The 17,040-nt window shown below is 34.4% G+C and overlaps 1 protein-coding gene across 1 annotated transcript in view; it reads right to left on the bottom strand.

Moving 5' to 3' along the window:
* Window positions 1–1,609: 1,609 nt before the first annotated feature.
* Window positions 1,610–17,040, bottom strand: part of LOC115933756 (centrosomal protein of 170 kDa-like) — an 86,603-nt gene continuing 71,172 nt past the window's right edge. Inside the window, 5 exon segments of the mRNA XM_063708604.1 lie at window positions 1,610–2,003; window positions 3,522–3,573; window positions 4,578–4,671; window positions 11,386–11,474; window positions 15,589–15,759. Coding sequence (XP_063564674.1) covers window positions 1,714–2,003; window positions 3,522–3,573; window positions 4,578–4,671; window positions 11,386–11,474; window positions 15,589–15,759 — 696 coding nt within the window. The 3' untranslated portion in view covers window positions 1,610–1,713.

Genomic DNA, 17,040 nt, shown 5'->3' with positions numbered 1-17,040 from the left:
TCAAATGGATTGACCCTGTTTTAATGTTTCATTTATTCCTTCAAAGCATTTGTATCTTTCCATTTATGTTCTTTAAAACCTTTTTTCAGTCTTCCTTTATTAGACAGAATGGGGAATTTAGCTTTACAAGGAGAATAGTTCATTTACCTTTTTTTTTAATTTAAAGAAAAATAGGAGATCCATTATAGTTTTGTTTTTACATCTCTATAAAGTTTTTTGCATCTTTATTAATTGATCCAACAATACAGGATTTAAAAAATCCTGTAAAGTCTTGAAGTGTATAGAGTTACTTTGTTTCTTAAAACAAATATAGCACAGGATTATTGTGGAAATATTAAAGACCATTTCATAAAAGTTGCAGTTTAATCTTTATAGACTGATGGGGTCAAGGGGGAAAATCCAGGTCTACTAATAATATTTAACTGAATTAAGATACACCCCAATTATAGTGTTCTGGAAACACAAAGGTAATTACTTTTCTTTTTAAAATTATCCAAATGTGAACTTACTGGAAAGAGAAAAAACAAGTTTAAAGAAGAAATTTTTCATAGGCTTCTTGTTTAGTAGCACAGGCCAAAGGCCTTTGTCATCGTCTTGCAGGGTCCTTATAAATGTGTAAGACAGACAGGATTTACTATTGAGTCCTACAGGGAAACACACAGAAGCAATTCATTGCTTGGGAGTGAAACTATCAACTAATCTTATGACTACTGGTTCTCCAAGTCCCCTAATGAAGAAAATTTTAACCTCGTGGTCATTTCAAGGGAATTTTTTTTTCAACTGTCACATATAAACTTGGTAACACAGGACCAATATACATGTTCTGAGTTTTAAAAATATACTCCACCTAAACTGTCTGTCTAGTTTAATCTTTCTAGTTATCATTTAACCTAAAATGAGAGACCAAATCTTATTTCCATTAAAAAAAATGAAAAAAAGTGCCAAATTGATCTTTTTGAAAGTGGAGTAAAACACTGTGGGGTTAAAACAAATACAGTATTATCAATCTCCTATGTACAAAAAAGACGGTTAGTCCTTATTGATATATAGATATGTCCACCTACCACTCCCAGCAAATCTTAGTGCAAACATAATAGTTCATTTCCGTAAACCCCAAGACAATTTACGTATCAACAAAGTTATATAAATCACATCTATGTTGGAAAATTTTAGGACACAGAGTGACTGTTGTGAAAGGTCTGCTTTACTGTGGAGAGTACTTATGTCATTGTGTCCAGTGGTAATGAGTACTAATATAAATCCTATTATTAAGAAGCAAATAGAATGGTTTAACAAATCTGTACAGATGAAGAAGTCCATTTCAGGGAGCAGCTTGGCACAGGAGACATAGGGGTTCAGAAATGTTGGCTATTTAGTTTGCTTGTAGGTCACAGCATGGCTTAAAAAAAAGAAAAAAGATCTATGAAGGGAAAGGGTGTAATCATTAAATTCAATTTGAAAATCATAAAACCACAAAAGGCGACACTGCCACAATCTGCTTTTTCCTATTTGTGCATCAAGTGGTTATCTAAGTAGTTTGAAAGGATTGATATACGACATTATACGTCAAAAATAAATAAATAAAATTAAGAAGACACGGATTCCAAGATTGTAGCTGACCAAGCTGTCTTGTTTTGCGTACGTCAACACTATGCTGCTTCCAATATTCCTAGTCATTCCACAGGTAATGATTTTTCAACAATCAAGAGAAAGTCATTCATGTACTGTAACATCTTCCTCTTCCCCATCGGGGTTGACTCTATTGAAATGTATACTGAAATCAGCCTCAGATTCAGCATTCTCAAATTCAGCTGCGGCTGAAACAGCAGCAGGATGAAGAGCCCTAGCTTCTGGTTGGCCAAGTGTTGGTGTCTGACCCGGGCTGTGGTGGTTATTCACAGGGCTAGACTTCTGTTTTGGTGGAGATGGCAACATAGCACTGGGAAATCCCATGTTGTTCAGAGCCTCCAAAGTTCCATCAGGATCAATCATAGCATTGATTGCTAAAGGGCGGGAAAAGGAAATAATTCTAGATGCAGTTACATTCACATATAAACACTGTTCATGATTTGGATAATATTTAAACTATCAGTGCGTATGTGATCTTAAATGTGGCTAATCTTCCAATATTATATTTAAAACTCCATTCTTAGTTATTCTGTAGCTGTACTGTAAATTACCCAGCCCTGAATACTTTCTCTGGGTCCTTTGATGTGGCACTTACGGGCATTTCAGAGACTTGTAAGTCTGGTATTTGAAGACGTGGAATTCAAGAAAAATCTTGTTGAAATTTGTCTTCATTATTGTGAGAGGATAGAGAAAATACTGAATATGATTTTTAATAAACATCTAAACCCTATTTATCACTCAGATAACTGAGGTATTAGCTGCTAAGTCAGGGTTCAGAGTAACCTCAAGGCTGGAGAGGCCAGAAGAACATCAGCATACTTTGAATGCTACCATAGAATACGGTCATTTAGCCTGGCCAGAGTGCTAGGGTATCAGCTGTATATACCACTGAGATACAGGGGTTCCCTCAGAGCCTACAGACTAATATCACAGGGCAGCTTGCAAAGCCAAACAGACTTGCTACCTGTATGGAAGGGGTCAGTTAAAGGTCAGCTTTCAGTCCAAAAGATCTTTGGGTTCACATGGAAAGTTCTCAGGCGGTGATTTTCAATTTGGCGTTGGGCAGAGTAGGGAGTTGGGAGAAGGAAGTAACATACATGTAAGAATCATGTAGAAGGGACTTGTAAAAGTATACCCCCAGTCTACCAGCTAACAAGCACTGTGTTAGCAAGCCACTTTTACTCATGGGGTGTACCATAACCCTTAGGTGTGTTGGGGCTAAATAAAGATGAAAAATCATTCTGATAGGATCCACATAAGTACCTATGATTATTCAACAGATAAAGACTCAGTAGAATTAGCAGTTGACTATGGAACCTGCCTGTTGTACCACTGGGGACTTCTGGGTCAAGACATACATAGGCATTAATGCGCAGCCCAGCTCTGGCAAGTTTAGAGGGCAGCCTCTTTCACCTTCTTCTCTCCTTTCTCTTCTGGTCTCTATGGCCAATATGTACTCATTTCTTGTCAACCAAACAACTATTATTTCTATTAGAATGTAAGTTTGTTTCAGGTTACACCACCAACATAATTTAAGAACTGTCAAATCACACAAATAATGCTAATTAACACAACTTTATTATATACTTTTCACATATTATTTATATGTAATACATAAAAAATTTCAATTAGTTTATGACATCTAGCCTATTGTCAAACCTATGAACTAAAATATGCCCAACATATATCTTTATTATATTTAAAATTTTTATACTAGGTTTAAAAAAATTCCTTTTTATGAATAATGTGAATGTTTGAACTCTGTATTTTATGTATGTCATTACATTTAATCAAATAACATCCTAACAATAAGAATATTTTAAGAAATACCACTCAGAAGGCACTTATTCTAAATTATTAGCTCTTTATACTTAATTCAGTAGTAAATTTACCTTGTAGCTGCTTTTCTACTCTTTTCAGTTCCTGTAAAATAGAAGAAATCTCCTGCAGGGAAAGCAGTAACAAAAATTAGCCTACTTTTAGCTAAATGTTATCACTTTACAAGCAATGAATTTCACTCTCACTTTATTTGGCAATAAATATCTAGCAAACAAGATTCAAATTAAAATATTTAAACTAAAATGAAATAGAATAACTTTTTCAATGAGATGATTGTAGCAGATGAAAAGTTTAAAGTCATTTACTACTATTTAAGCAAAGACTTTTTTTTTTTTGAGACCAAGTCTCACTCTGTTGCCCAGACTGGAGTGCAATGGCGCAATCTTGGCTCACTGTAACCTCCTCCTCCCAGGTTCAAGTAATTCTCTTGCCTCAGCCCCCAAAGGAGTTGGGATGATAGGCGCCTGCCATAATGCCTGGCTAATTTTGTATTTTTAGTAAAGACAGAGTTTCGCCATATTGGCCAGGCTGGTCTTCAACTCCTGACCTCAAGTGATCCACCCTCCTTGGCCTCACAAAGTGCTGGGATTATAGGCGTGAGCCACAGTACCCGGCCGCAAAGATTTTTAAAATTCTTATTAATCAACCTTGCAATGACTATGTAAAAATGCCTTCAAATTATCTTTGTAAAAACATATAAACTGCAACCTCAATATTATAATTATATTCTGAGCAATGAAAATCTGTACAAATTCTTTTAAAAAGAAGATAAGCATTATATTAAGTAAACGGAAACGACTTATGTCAACTTAATATTTTCATGTTAGATTTGGTTCTCTTTAAAAATTTCATGTTTCTAATGTTTAATTATTACAAGAACAATCTATACTAGTAAGAAACACAAAAGGCTCCTCCTTCATACCCTCTGCAACTTTGAAACAATCAACATTTTAAACCTGTGAGTCAGTAGAAGAAATAAAATTTCCCAAAATTTTGCATTTATATCTTCTTTTGAAAAAGCAAATCAACGAACAGCTCAAAAATAAGGGTCTTTTCCTTAAAATAAAACTCTATTAAAATGTTTTAATCTTCAAGAAAAATTACTATACCGTGCTCGAGGTTTTCACAATAGGGACTTCACTTTCGGCTCTTAATTTGCTTTCTATGTCATCCCAATTCCGATCTTTGTCTTTAAATAATATTCTATAAATCAAAAAACATAAGCATATAACTTTTTATATTTTAAAAACCTATTACTTTTTTGTTAATAATACCAAAGCAATGTATCTTTTCAAAGGTACACAAAGAAAAAAAACCAACCATTGCATAAACTGAGAATTAAAATACTAAGCCAACAGTACCAATTAATTCATGTGTAAGAGCTCCAATTGAATGCTTATTAATACATGCATAAATTCTTTACTGGTTATCTTATTCTTTATTGAAAACAAAATATAAAACAAATGTAATGATGTTATGACCTCAAAACTTTAATAGTTATAATTTACAATACAGTAATGCCCTCTTATCCACGGTTTCTCTTTCCACGGTTTTAGTTAGTGGCAGTCAAGCATGGTCCAAAACCATTACAGTATTTTGGGAGAGGGAGAGAGAGAGAGAGAGAGAGAGAGAGAGAGAGAAAGACCACATTCACATAACTGTTTTTTACAGTATATTGTTACAAATGTTCTATTTTATTATTAGTTACTATTGTTAATCTCTTACTGTGCCTAATTTATAAATTAAACTTTATCATAGGCATGTATGTGTAGGAAAATACACAGTATATTAGGTTTTAGAACTATCTGTGGTGTCAGGCATCCAGTGGGTATCTGGGAACAACATGTATCACCTGGGTATAAGGAGAAAAGACTGTGTAACTGTCACTTATAAAGAAAATGCAATTTTATTCAGACAGAATATATGCAGTATAGGAATAAGTGAGATGAAAATAGGTTGAATTAGGTATAAACAATTGTGTCTGTTAAGACCTCTTTATATAGGAATAAGCACCTTATCGATCAAGAAAAGTGTGTATATTATTTTAAAGACCAAAAATTGGGAGTACTTACTGTGCTTTTCTTTAACAATTGTTAATTCGTGTTAGTATACTTGCACATAATAACCTATTAGGAATTAGGATGCTATCCTTTTGATAAAAACAATTGCCAATAAAGATAATTATCGTATCATTACCCTCACATCAAATAACTTATAAAATAAAGGACCACAAAATTTTGACGTGTCTTTCAAATGTGGGACACTTTTCTAACACTTTAGAGTCTATCAGACATGATTCAGCAGTCTTAGAAAGATGTAAATACTAGCTACTTTTTTGGTTTCTTTTAAAATTTTTTCAGTAAGTCTGGAAATCTAGTTTAAACAACACTATATAACCTCATGTAAATGTATTACTACTGCAAGCTGATCAGCATTTAAGTAGTAAACTAAGTTAATATTTGTGCTGATATTTCTTCAAAGATCAACATGCCAGACTTACCTTATTTAAAAACATGAAACTCATTAACATCACATCAAGTCTGGAACATTTGCTTAAGGTGACAACGGGTCTAGAATCTGGTATAAGAATATTCTTATGGCCTACTTATTAAATTTTCTAAACTCAAAAAAATGAACACCCTTGCCAGCCATCTTTTCTAAATTATTATGTTCTTGTAAAAGAGTCCTTGCAGCATTAGGACTGATGGAAAATAAGGAAATAATGACTATTTCATGGACCAACTTAGAACTGTAATGGACTTATACAATAGAGAAAGACTCTGTTTAGCCACACAGTGCTAAAAATTCAGTGAATTTTTCCAGAGGATGGCTACTGAGTATAGTGTTTGTGGATCTAAAACTGTTAGACCATAGACATTTCACCTTTGGTGAAAATGGGTTTTTCACGGGTTGCCCCTGAAAAAAAAATGCCCCCCTGAAGAAATAAATGGTTTATTTTAAAATACAGTTTGTTGGCCAGGCACAATGGCTCATGTCTGTAATCCTAGCACTTTCGGAAGCCAAGGTGGGTGGATCACTTGATGCCAGGAGATCGAGACCAGCCTGGGCAACATGGCGAGACCTCGTCTCTATAAAAAATACAAAAAAATTAGCCAGGTGTGGTGCAGATGCCTGTAGTCCTAGCTACTAAGAAGGCTGAGGTGGGAGGTTTGCTTGTGCCCAGGGAGGTCGAGGCTGCACTGAGTGAGGCTGCACTCCAGCCCATCTCAAAAACAAAAAACAAAAACAAAAAACAAAAAACAAAAAAACAAAAAAACAAAAATCAAAAAACAATTTGTAATATATAATAGAACAGATCTAAGAAGTCAAACTTGTCATTTTGGCATTATGAAATAAACTTTACTATAATATTTACTATAATATTTAATATTTAAATACTAGAGAATCAGAAAATCAGACCAAGAAATTAGTTTAGACCAGGCTATAATGATCAGAACTTGTTTTTGTTTGAAGGTCCTTATCAATTTTAGGCTGAAAAAATCATAGCTTTCAAAGTGATATTCAGATTATATTATAGATTCAAAATAAGCTGAACTTCAGCATGAAAATACATAAAATTCCAAAGCTTATTTCATTCAATAATTTAAGAATTAAGTTAAAATACTTTTGATAAAGCCATTGGTTTTAGGCAAACAAACAGAAGTCTCAGGCTCCTATTCTATGAGCCATAACCAATTCCCTAGTACTAGCCCTTAAAACATGCGAACGCGGAGTTGTGAATTGAGAGTCTACCAATGCAAGGCCGTGCTACACAACCTAAGGGGGTCATTTTCACATGGAATGCAATGAGAATGCTGTACAACAGGAGTTCCTGTATAAATATTTAAAAATTGATTCCACAGACAGTGTTCATACAATGTAAGTATGCATGCCTCTAGGATGAACCCCAGTAGACATTTGAGGTTATAACTCCTGACACTGAGGTTATAACTCCTGACACAAAGTTTAAAGACCAGTTGATTCTCAAACTACCCTGGCACTTTCCATGCAGAAGGCCCAGGTCTCTACCCCTTAGGTTTGGTTATCACAACTCAGACCTACCTTTGAATAGTATCTTCTTCCCAAAGCCGTCCCTAAACCTCCTAGGTGAAAGTGATCCTTCCTTTGTCTTTATATCTCTAACTGAGCACTAATCTATTATACGCTATCTTGTACGATAGTTGATTGTATATGTGCCTCACCTTGCCAACTACACTGGAAACTCTTTAATAATAGAAATGGTTTTATCGTCATTACCTTCCATAAAGCCTGCCATAGTGCTTTATGCATAGTAAAACTCAACACTCGAACTGAAGGCAATTCAAATACATTAAACATTCTGTATTTATGTATAACTTTATTGAGGCATTTTTATGCATCCTTTTTTAAACTTTATAAATTCTGTCACTTTCTGAGACAATACAGTTTATCAATCCATCAGCAATGTCTTCTTTGTTCTCAATTTTAGTTCAATGTCAAAGCTACAAAAAATATTTTTCTTTGGGGGAGACTACAGAATGTAGGAAAGCTGCTCCGTGGTGAGGAAGAGAATGGTACACGGCAGGTAATCTGTGAACATCTGCTGAATAAATGAATGAGTGGTTAAGAATCCAGTTATCAAGGACGGACCTGTATTTCAGTAGGTAGGATGAAAAAACATTGTGTACTTGTTTACAGGTAAGGAGACTCCAGGGTTTTCCAGGTGCAAGCCACATGACCATACAAGACTCTCACGATATTTTTACAGATAGCACTGGTGTATCAAGAAGACCCATATTGGATATATTAGCTTCCTATGGTTTTTAATGATAAAATCCAAACTCCTTAACAAATTCTGCCAAAACAGATTCATCCTCATCTCTCCAGTGTCATCTCTCACCATACTCTGGCCCTTTCACTTCACATAGCTTTTGAGTAACTCCTCTCCTCATCATTCAGGACTTAAATTGCATGGCAATTTCTCTAAGAGCCCGTCTCTGAATTTCCCAAGTGCCCTTGCTATGGGCTTCCGTAGTAACCATCCTATATTTCCCTTAACACACTGAACTATAATTACCTGTTTACCTGCCTTCTACACTCAAATGTGAGGACATCAAAAACAGTGCTAGACAAATAACATACAGTCAAAAATCATTCAATGAATGAATGAGTCTGGAGACTTTATTCCCATATAAGATGATCTTAACCAATGTTTATTTCATTTATTTATTTCTTTGGTTAATAATCCTTCCATAATGCCCCAGCTTTAGAAAATAATTTTAGTGGAACTAAAATAAAAATGATAACAATTATATATTACATTTAACTACAATGAATGCTTGAGCCAAATCATGATATTAATAAGCAGCTGTGTGATTGAGGCCTATAGATTTGTTTAATCATGTGTACAAACTAGTAAGTTAAGCTTAAAATTTTTTTCCCTACAAATTTCAGTTAGGCTTTACCCCAGGGAATGGTGGACTTCATTTGTCTCTGGCCATAGGATATATTAGCAAATCATAGGTGAATGGGTTGCACGGTGAAGGGGATTCTCTTACTTGTGAAAGAAGTAAACCTGGGAATGATGGAGTCACTAGGGGAAAACATGTACTATATCTCACGTAAGACCATAATAGGGTGCTAATTACTTCATCACTGGGTGTGAGTAAAACAGTGGACTCATTTATAAGCCCTATCAGGATTTATAAAATGTGGTATTTATAAACAGCATGCAACTAATTTAATTTCTCTAAAATCAATTATAAGCCTTAAAATTTTTTAGTTAATAAGGTTCCAATTTATACCTGAAATTAATATTGTTATTATACTTTTTATCTCATCAGTGTAACCAGTGATTTTAATAATAGGAAAAAGTTGATGCAGGTTATTGGGTTTCAAGTGGAAACAGAAAATGTGAGTAGTAAAATACAGGTAATATTCACGTGAAATAATGAAATTAAGTCAAATCATGTGTAGATAGCAGAAATAGCTAACTTAATACAAGCTGATTGGTTTACATGATATAGAATGTAAATTTCATGAGAACAGGGGTCTTTGTTTTGTCAATGTCTAATTATAAAGTACCTAGAATGTACCTAATACTTATTTGCTAACAAGTAAATATTAAAATATTATTCTGTAGAAAATTAAGTCTATTTAAAATTCATAAGAATATATGGGAATTGATAAAGGTAAATTCTCTTTAAAAAACAATGGACAGGTACGTAATGGCAGTCATTAAAAACACCTTCAACATTATTTATATGTACAAGGTACTCTTTACGAAAAGCCAAACGTTTTAAATATTCTATTGCTGTTTTTTGAGATAGGGTCTTGCTCTGTCGCCCAGGCTGTGGTGCAGTGCCATGATCATGGCTCACTGTAACTCTGAACTCATGAGCTCCAGTGATCCTCCCATTTCAGCCTCTCAAATAGCTGGGACTATAGGCATGTGCTACCATGCCCAGCCAATTTTTTTTTTTTTTTTTTTTTAATCTCGCCTTGTGGCTCAGGCTGGTCTTCAAGTCCTAGGCTCAAATGATCCACCTGCCTTGGCCTCCCAAAGTGCTAGGATTACCAGGCATGAGCCACTGCACTCAGACTCAGCTATTTTTTCACTAAGGCAGCATGCCTCACATGCCAATCAAATATGGAGGGGTCTGTCAATACATTTCACTCATACTCTTTGGGGAAAGTAAAGATTTAATTAAGAGAAAAGATCAAGGTACAAAAGTAGATAAAATATGATCATGTTTGTATAAACCTTTGAGAAATGAACCCAGAGTGGGGAAACACACCCACTAATAGATATAATATATATTTTTCTGGAATATTTATATTTTTTAACCATGTTCATGTATTACTTTTGCTAAAAAGCTACACATTTTAAAATAAATGGAAAAATGGGACAAGACGGTGCAGAATACATTACTTTTAACATAAGGAATTTTAAATTAATATTCTTTTGGGAGGCAATAAAGTGATGAGAAAGTCTGGTACACCTTTAAGAAATTATTATTTATTTATTTATTTGAGACAGAGTCTCGCTCTGTTGCCCAGGCTGGAGTGCAGTGGTGCGATCTCGGCTCACTGGAAGCTCTGCCTCCCGGGTTCATGCCATTCTCCTGCCTCAGCCTCCCGAGTAACTGGGACTACAGGCGCCCACCACCACGCCAGGCTAATTTTTTTGAATTTTAATAGAGACAGGGGTTCACCATGTTAGCCAGGATGGTCTTGATCTCCTGACCTCATGATCCGCCCACCTCGGCCTCCCAAAGTGCTGGGATTACAGGCGTGAGCCACCATGCCTGGCCACCTTTAAGAAATTTTTAAGATACAGGCTCAAGATAAAAAGAAAGCTCTTTCTGTTTCCTAACATGCCAAGTAAAATTTACCTATATAGGCCAACTTTCTACATTTCCTTCTGAATTTCTAGAAGATGATGTGAACTTCGTTTACAGTAACTTAAAACAGATTGTTTTAAGTTAAATAGACTGTTTTTAAGAATACTTTTTTTTAAATGGTGCTTTTGAAATTGTTTTTGAAAAAATTTAATGGCTTCTTGGTACTCATCAAATGCTGATAAAATATATTATTTCAATATATAAGCAATATAGAATTATATTTGTGTGGAATATTACAATTCACAAACCATGTTCAAATACTGTTTCATTACAGTTTAAATTTTAATTATAGGAATCAGAAATAAGCAATAGCAGCATGGATTTCTGAAGTACTGTTGAATAAAATCTTTAAGTCTATTTATGTTTTGAATTAGTAATAAATTTAAAGTTATAAAGTAGTACTGGATAGATATTTACTTTGGGACAAATTTTTCCAAAGGTAAACATATTCATTCTGATGATACATTTTTAACCTTGAGAAAAAGCAAAAAGCAAAGTGAGGTGATATTAAAGTTAAAGCTATATGTACATGTACCTGATCTTTCCAGCTGTCTTATCTATAGATTGTCTTATCTTCTTAGAGAACTGAAAGACGGATGACAGCAGCAGATTATCTCCCATGACCTGAAACAGCCAAAAAAAAAGTAGATATTAAAATATTACCCCTGTATTGTATAACTACTGAGATCACTAGTCACAGGTCACTATAGTTAGGGGCAGTTAGTATTTATGCTTATTTTAATTATGAACCAGTGAATAATATAATTAATATGTAACTAAAATGAGAAAGTGAAAGAAACACTATTAACAAAGGAGTTCTTATTATTAAATAACTTGTCAAAGTTTCTGTATTATTTTGGTCATATCAGTTTCCAAACACAATCCATTTTATCCTCAGTTTATCTTCAATTACTATTGTGATCCTGTCTCTCTTACTTCCAACTGAATTATAAAAGAGAAGATACAAATAACTTAGAGTACTAAATTTATTATTTATTCTTTCACCAAGTAATGTGAATACAGAAATCAAGAAGAGTACAATCCTTGTTCTCCAGCAAAGAGTCTAGTGGGAAAGATACATTTTGAAAAATTTACGCAAAATAGTAAGTTTTTATACTGGGTGTTGGTATTACTCCAGTTGAGATGCATGGGCAAAACCAGGGGTCACCAATCTCTGTAAAGAGCCAGAGGGTGAAGGTTTTAGTCTTTGAGGCACACAGGGTCTAAGTAATGTGAATACAGAAATCAAGAAGAGTACAATCCTTGTTCTCCAGCAAAGAGTCTAGTGGGAAACATACATTTTGAAAAATTTACAGAAAATATGAAGTTTTTGTACTGAGTGTTGGTATTACCCCAGTTGAGATGCATGGGCAAAACCAGGGGTCACCAACCTCTGTAAAGAGCCAGAGGGTGAAGGTTTTAGTCTTTGAGGGACATAGGGTCTCTGCCACCATTCCTCAACTCTGCCTTTGCAGAGTGAAAGCAGCCATAAATAATGAGCAAATTATGCATGTGGACATAGCCGTGTTGTAACAAAACTTTTACAAAACAAGTGACAGGTTGGATTTGGCCTATGGGCTGAAGTTTGCCAAGCCCTAGGCCAAATCATGAAAGGCAAAGCTAATGAAGCATGGTAGAAAAAGGACAAAACTTGAGTCTAGCCATGGGTTTCAAAATGAACTCCTTATATTGTCAGTACTATATCCAGAGCCTGAAAGAAAACAGAAAATAAGGCCCTAGAAGGCAAAAAGGTTTAAAGACCACTGGGAGAGATGACGGTAATATACAGGGAATACGATTACATGTTTTATCATAAAGCCTAAGGCCTACAAAACAAGAGACGTTCACATAAATTTTGGGATTCAGTGCTGCAAGAATTCTAATGAGGCCGGGCGCAGTGGCTCACGCCTGTAATCCCAACACTTTGGGAGGCTGGGGTGGGTGGATCACGAGGTCAGGAGATCGAGACCATCCTGGCCAACATGGTGAAACCCCATCTCTACTAAAAATACAAAAATTAGCGGGGCGTGCTGGTGCATGCCTGTAGTCCCAGCTACTCGGGAGGCTAAGGCAGGGGAATTGCTTGAACCTGGGAGGCAGAGGTTGCAGTGGGCGGAGATAGCACCACTGCCCTCCAGCCTGGTGACAAAGCGAGACTCCCTCTCAAAATTAAAAAAAAAAAAAAAAAAAAAAGAATTCTAATGAAAGAGAGTTCATTGATGAGTGGCATAAATAAGGAAGTGATCATGGAAAAACGTGAACTAACTTCAGAATGACAAGGATTTGAATTTAGTGGGTAATAAAAGTTTATTTAGGTTGTGAAAAATAACATTGTCAAGGAAAGGATAAATAAGCAAAATGGTTTTTGTGGGCCTTAAGACAACAATCAAATAAGGATGGAAGACATATACAAATTAGGAAGGCATGAGAAAGGGCAGGAGAGTCTAAGGAAACATTGCAACACAGAATAGGATATTTCTCTTTTCTTTGCTCATGAAGTTTAGTTTGTTGTCACAAAGTATTAAATAAGTTCCTGATATCAACCTTGAGATAACTATCAATCTAGATGTTTCCATTCTCTTTAAAAACATACACTTCTTCCACATAGTTTTATTATGTTTGGAGAAATTTGTCTTCCTAGACACCAGGACAGAATGATTATGAGTAAGTTTAGAGAATAGGCTCTTTTCCTGATACCAAGAACAAATCAACTATTAGGCCAGGACAGATCAAGTATGCTGTAAAACGTTTTAGTATACTTCAGTTGTAACTTTTGGGCTAGTTGCATACTTTTCTACCAGGTAGATCTTTTTCTACTCAGTACCATGAGAAACATACATATTCTTACATAATAATCTCAAGATCTTATTCCTAAATCCAGGGATCCACAAATATTAATCTATGATCAATCTCTTCTGGTCAACTGTTTCTTTCTACATTATTCCTCTACCCAGCCCTTAAGCCTATACCACCTCTGTGTGTTGTTCATAAATCACCTCTTTCCACAGTAGTATGTGAAATAACCATTCTTTTATGAAGAAACTCCTTTATATCTTTGAGTTTTTTATTACTCTATTATTGTTCAATTTGGGAATATACCAGTTTATACATTCACTTTTCAGCTGATGTAAACAGTTTCCAAGTTTTTGATACTGTCAACAATGTTACTATAAATGTAACTTCTACTGTCAATGGGAAAGGGTTTTTCTTGTACATATACTAGCAAGAAAATTGCCAGATCATGTGATGTCTTTATTTTCAACTTTAGGAGATAGTGTCAAACTGTTTTCCAGAGCCGTGGCACCAACTTAACCTCCACCAACCACACATAAGAAAGCCTATTTATCTACCTTTTCTCCAATACTTAACATTTTAAGACTTTAACATGTCAACAATTGAATGATTATAATCTCACCGTAGTCTTGACATGCATTTCTCTGAATGCTCGTTAAGTTAAACTTCTCTTCATGTTTTGTAAGCCTTAAGTATTTTCTTTTTCTTTTTCTTTTTTTTTTGAGACAGAGTCTCACTCTGTCACCCAGGCTGGAGTGCAGTGGTGTGGGTTCAGCTCACTGCAACCTCTGCCTCCCGGGTTCAAGTGATTCTCCTGCCTCAGCCTCCTGAGTAGCTGAGATTACAGGCACATGCCGCCACGCCCGACTAATTTTCTTATTTGTAGTAGAGACGGAGTTTCACCATGTTGGCCAGGCTGGTCTGAAACTCCTGACCTCAGGTGATCTGCCCGCCTCGGTATTTTCTCTTTGGTGAAATGTTGTTCATGCCTTTGCAGATTTTTCTATTGTGTTTTTTAATTGATTGGAGGGAGTTCTTTATATATACTGTATACTAATCCTTCATAGGCTGTATGTTTTGCAAAAGTTTGTAATTTGTATTTCTACCTTATTTTTTAATAAAGAAAAAGTCCTTAATTTTAATATACTCAAATGTCTCAATTTTCTAAGGCCAAAAGTTTGTGTTTCTCTTAAGAAATCACTCCCTAGTACAATATTGAAAGATATTTGTATTTTTTAAGTAAAAGTTTTACAGTTTTTCATGCATTATTTAAGAACTAAATTCATTTAGAGAATGAATTTAAGAACTAAATTCATTTAGAGAATGAATTTAAGAACTAAATTCATTTAGAGAATGAATTTAAGAACTAAATTCATTTAGAGAATGAATTTAAGAACTAAATTCATTTAGAGAATGAATTTAAGAACTAAATTCATTTAGAGAATGAATTTAAGAACTAAATTCATTTAGAGAATGAATTTAAGAACTAAATTCATATTCATAAACTTAAATGAGAAAAAGCAATTACAATATTATTTTCACTAACCTCTAAGTGACATAATTATTTGTATATGATGTGATGTCATGGTGAAATTTCATTGCATTTATTAAGGAGAATCACTTTCTTCCCAGCCCTACTTACTGAATGGTTCCTCCTTTTCTCACTTACGGAACATGCTTCATGTTCTAAATTCATTTGGAGAATGAATTTAAGAACTAAATTCATATTCATGAACTTAAATGAGAAAAAACAATTACAGTATTATTTTCGCTAACCTCTAAGTGACATAATTATTTGCATATGATGTGATGTCATGGTGAAATTTCATTGCATTCATTAAGGAGAATCATTTTTTCCCCAGCCCTACTCACTGAACGGTTCCTCCTTTTCTTACTTATGGAACATGCTGCTTCTGCCACATGTTAAAATTTATAGTTTACTTACTTCATCCCTGCTCCAGGTTCTCCGCCTTGTAATTGTTAAGTGATCGGGAGGCTCTGCTGCTTGAGGTCTTGGATCACCAGATCGACTGTTGTTTCCTTCTGGTGTTTTGGAATGAACTAATGGAGGAATCTTTCGGAAGTTGAGGCTTTCATCAAAAACACGATCAACCAACTAATGGGACGAAAGCAAACCTTTATGAGAACACAGTAATTAGAAAAAGTACCAATATTGGCATTACAATTTTTATAATTAGACAGAAGTTATTCCATTCTCAAGTAGTAACAGAGGCATAACATCTTCAATAAACCAATTACTCTTTCTTTTTATAAGCACTTCAAATGTATTTCCTTTATAAAATCGAGATTCATCTACATAGGTTTTATTTTCAAAATCCAAAATATATAACTATGTTAAATTCATTCCATGGATAAGATCTTCTCCAAATGGAAAACAGATGGTAAACAGAAAAAAAGCTGAGCCATGTAGATGGACAATGAGTTCATTTTACTCACATTGCCTTACCAGTGTAAAATAATGTTTCTTTTTCTTTTAGTTTCCTATCTTGTTTTTTCCTCCCCAAATCCAGGTGTCAAATTTCTTCACAAGATACATAAATTGCAAATTCCAATTAAGTTTACAAAAGGAAAATATTTTTTAATCCACAAAATAAATATTTTGATCTTAGTCAAATGAACTTTTAACAATGCTATAGAAGTTACACATTCTAATAGAAATGATATACTGCCATCTACAGTGCAAATCACAGACATACAATACTAAGTAACTCAAGTTTACTGAAGAGGGAATCAACCTAGTACAATATTCTGAAATAAAAAGAAAATGAAGTTTATTCAATGAAATGTTTAAGTAATTTTACTGGGTCTGAGTGAATGTATAATCATGTTAGGTAAAATTTAGTTAGAAAGCTGAGAAAATAATATCTTCATCATTTTAAATGTACTAGAAGAATTGTGTATGTCTTGCCACCAGGACGATCCTTAAGGTTTTCATCAATAAGGATGATTTCATTTACAGTTACATTTGATCAATGTGGTAACAAAACTCTACACAGATTGATGAAGTATCATTTATTAAGTTAAACAACACACTGAAGGAAAACAAACAAAAAAGTGACCATTAAAGAATCAGATTAAAGAATGTGACAAAAAGCAAATGAAGAAAATATTATTAGCATAGTTTACCACAATTAAATTTGTCAAAAAGGCTAGCCATTTTTGCCTACTATTTAGGATTATCTTGTAAAATTGAAGAAGCAGAATAATCAATACCAGGGGCTGGCAAACTTTTATTTATAAAGAGACAGATAATAAAACCTCAGGCTTTGCAGCCATACAATCTCTGTCTCAACTACTCAGTTCTGCCCCTGTAGCAAAGAAACAGCCATAGATGATAGTTAAACAAATAAGTGTGGCTGTGTTCTAATAAAACTTT

Source organism: Gorilla gorilla, chromosome 1 (assembly GCF_029281585.2).
Source record: "Gorilla gorilla gorilla isolate KB3781 chromosome 1, NHGRI_mGorGor1-v2.1_pri, whole genome shotgun sequence".
Taxonomy (NCBI): domain Eukaryota; kingdom Metazoa; phylum Chordata; class Mammalia; order Primates; family Hominidae; genus Gorilla; species Gorilla gorilla.
Note: the sequence above shows the minus strand (reverse complement) of the source record. Positions and strands in the feature narration are given on the sequence as shown.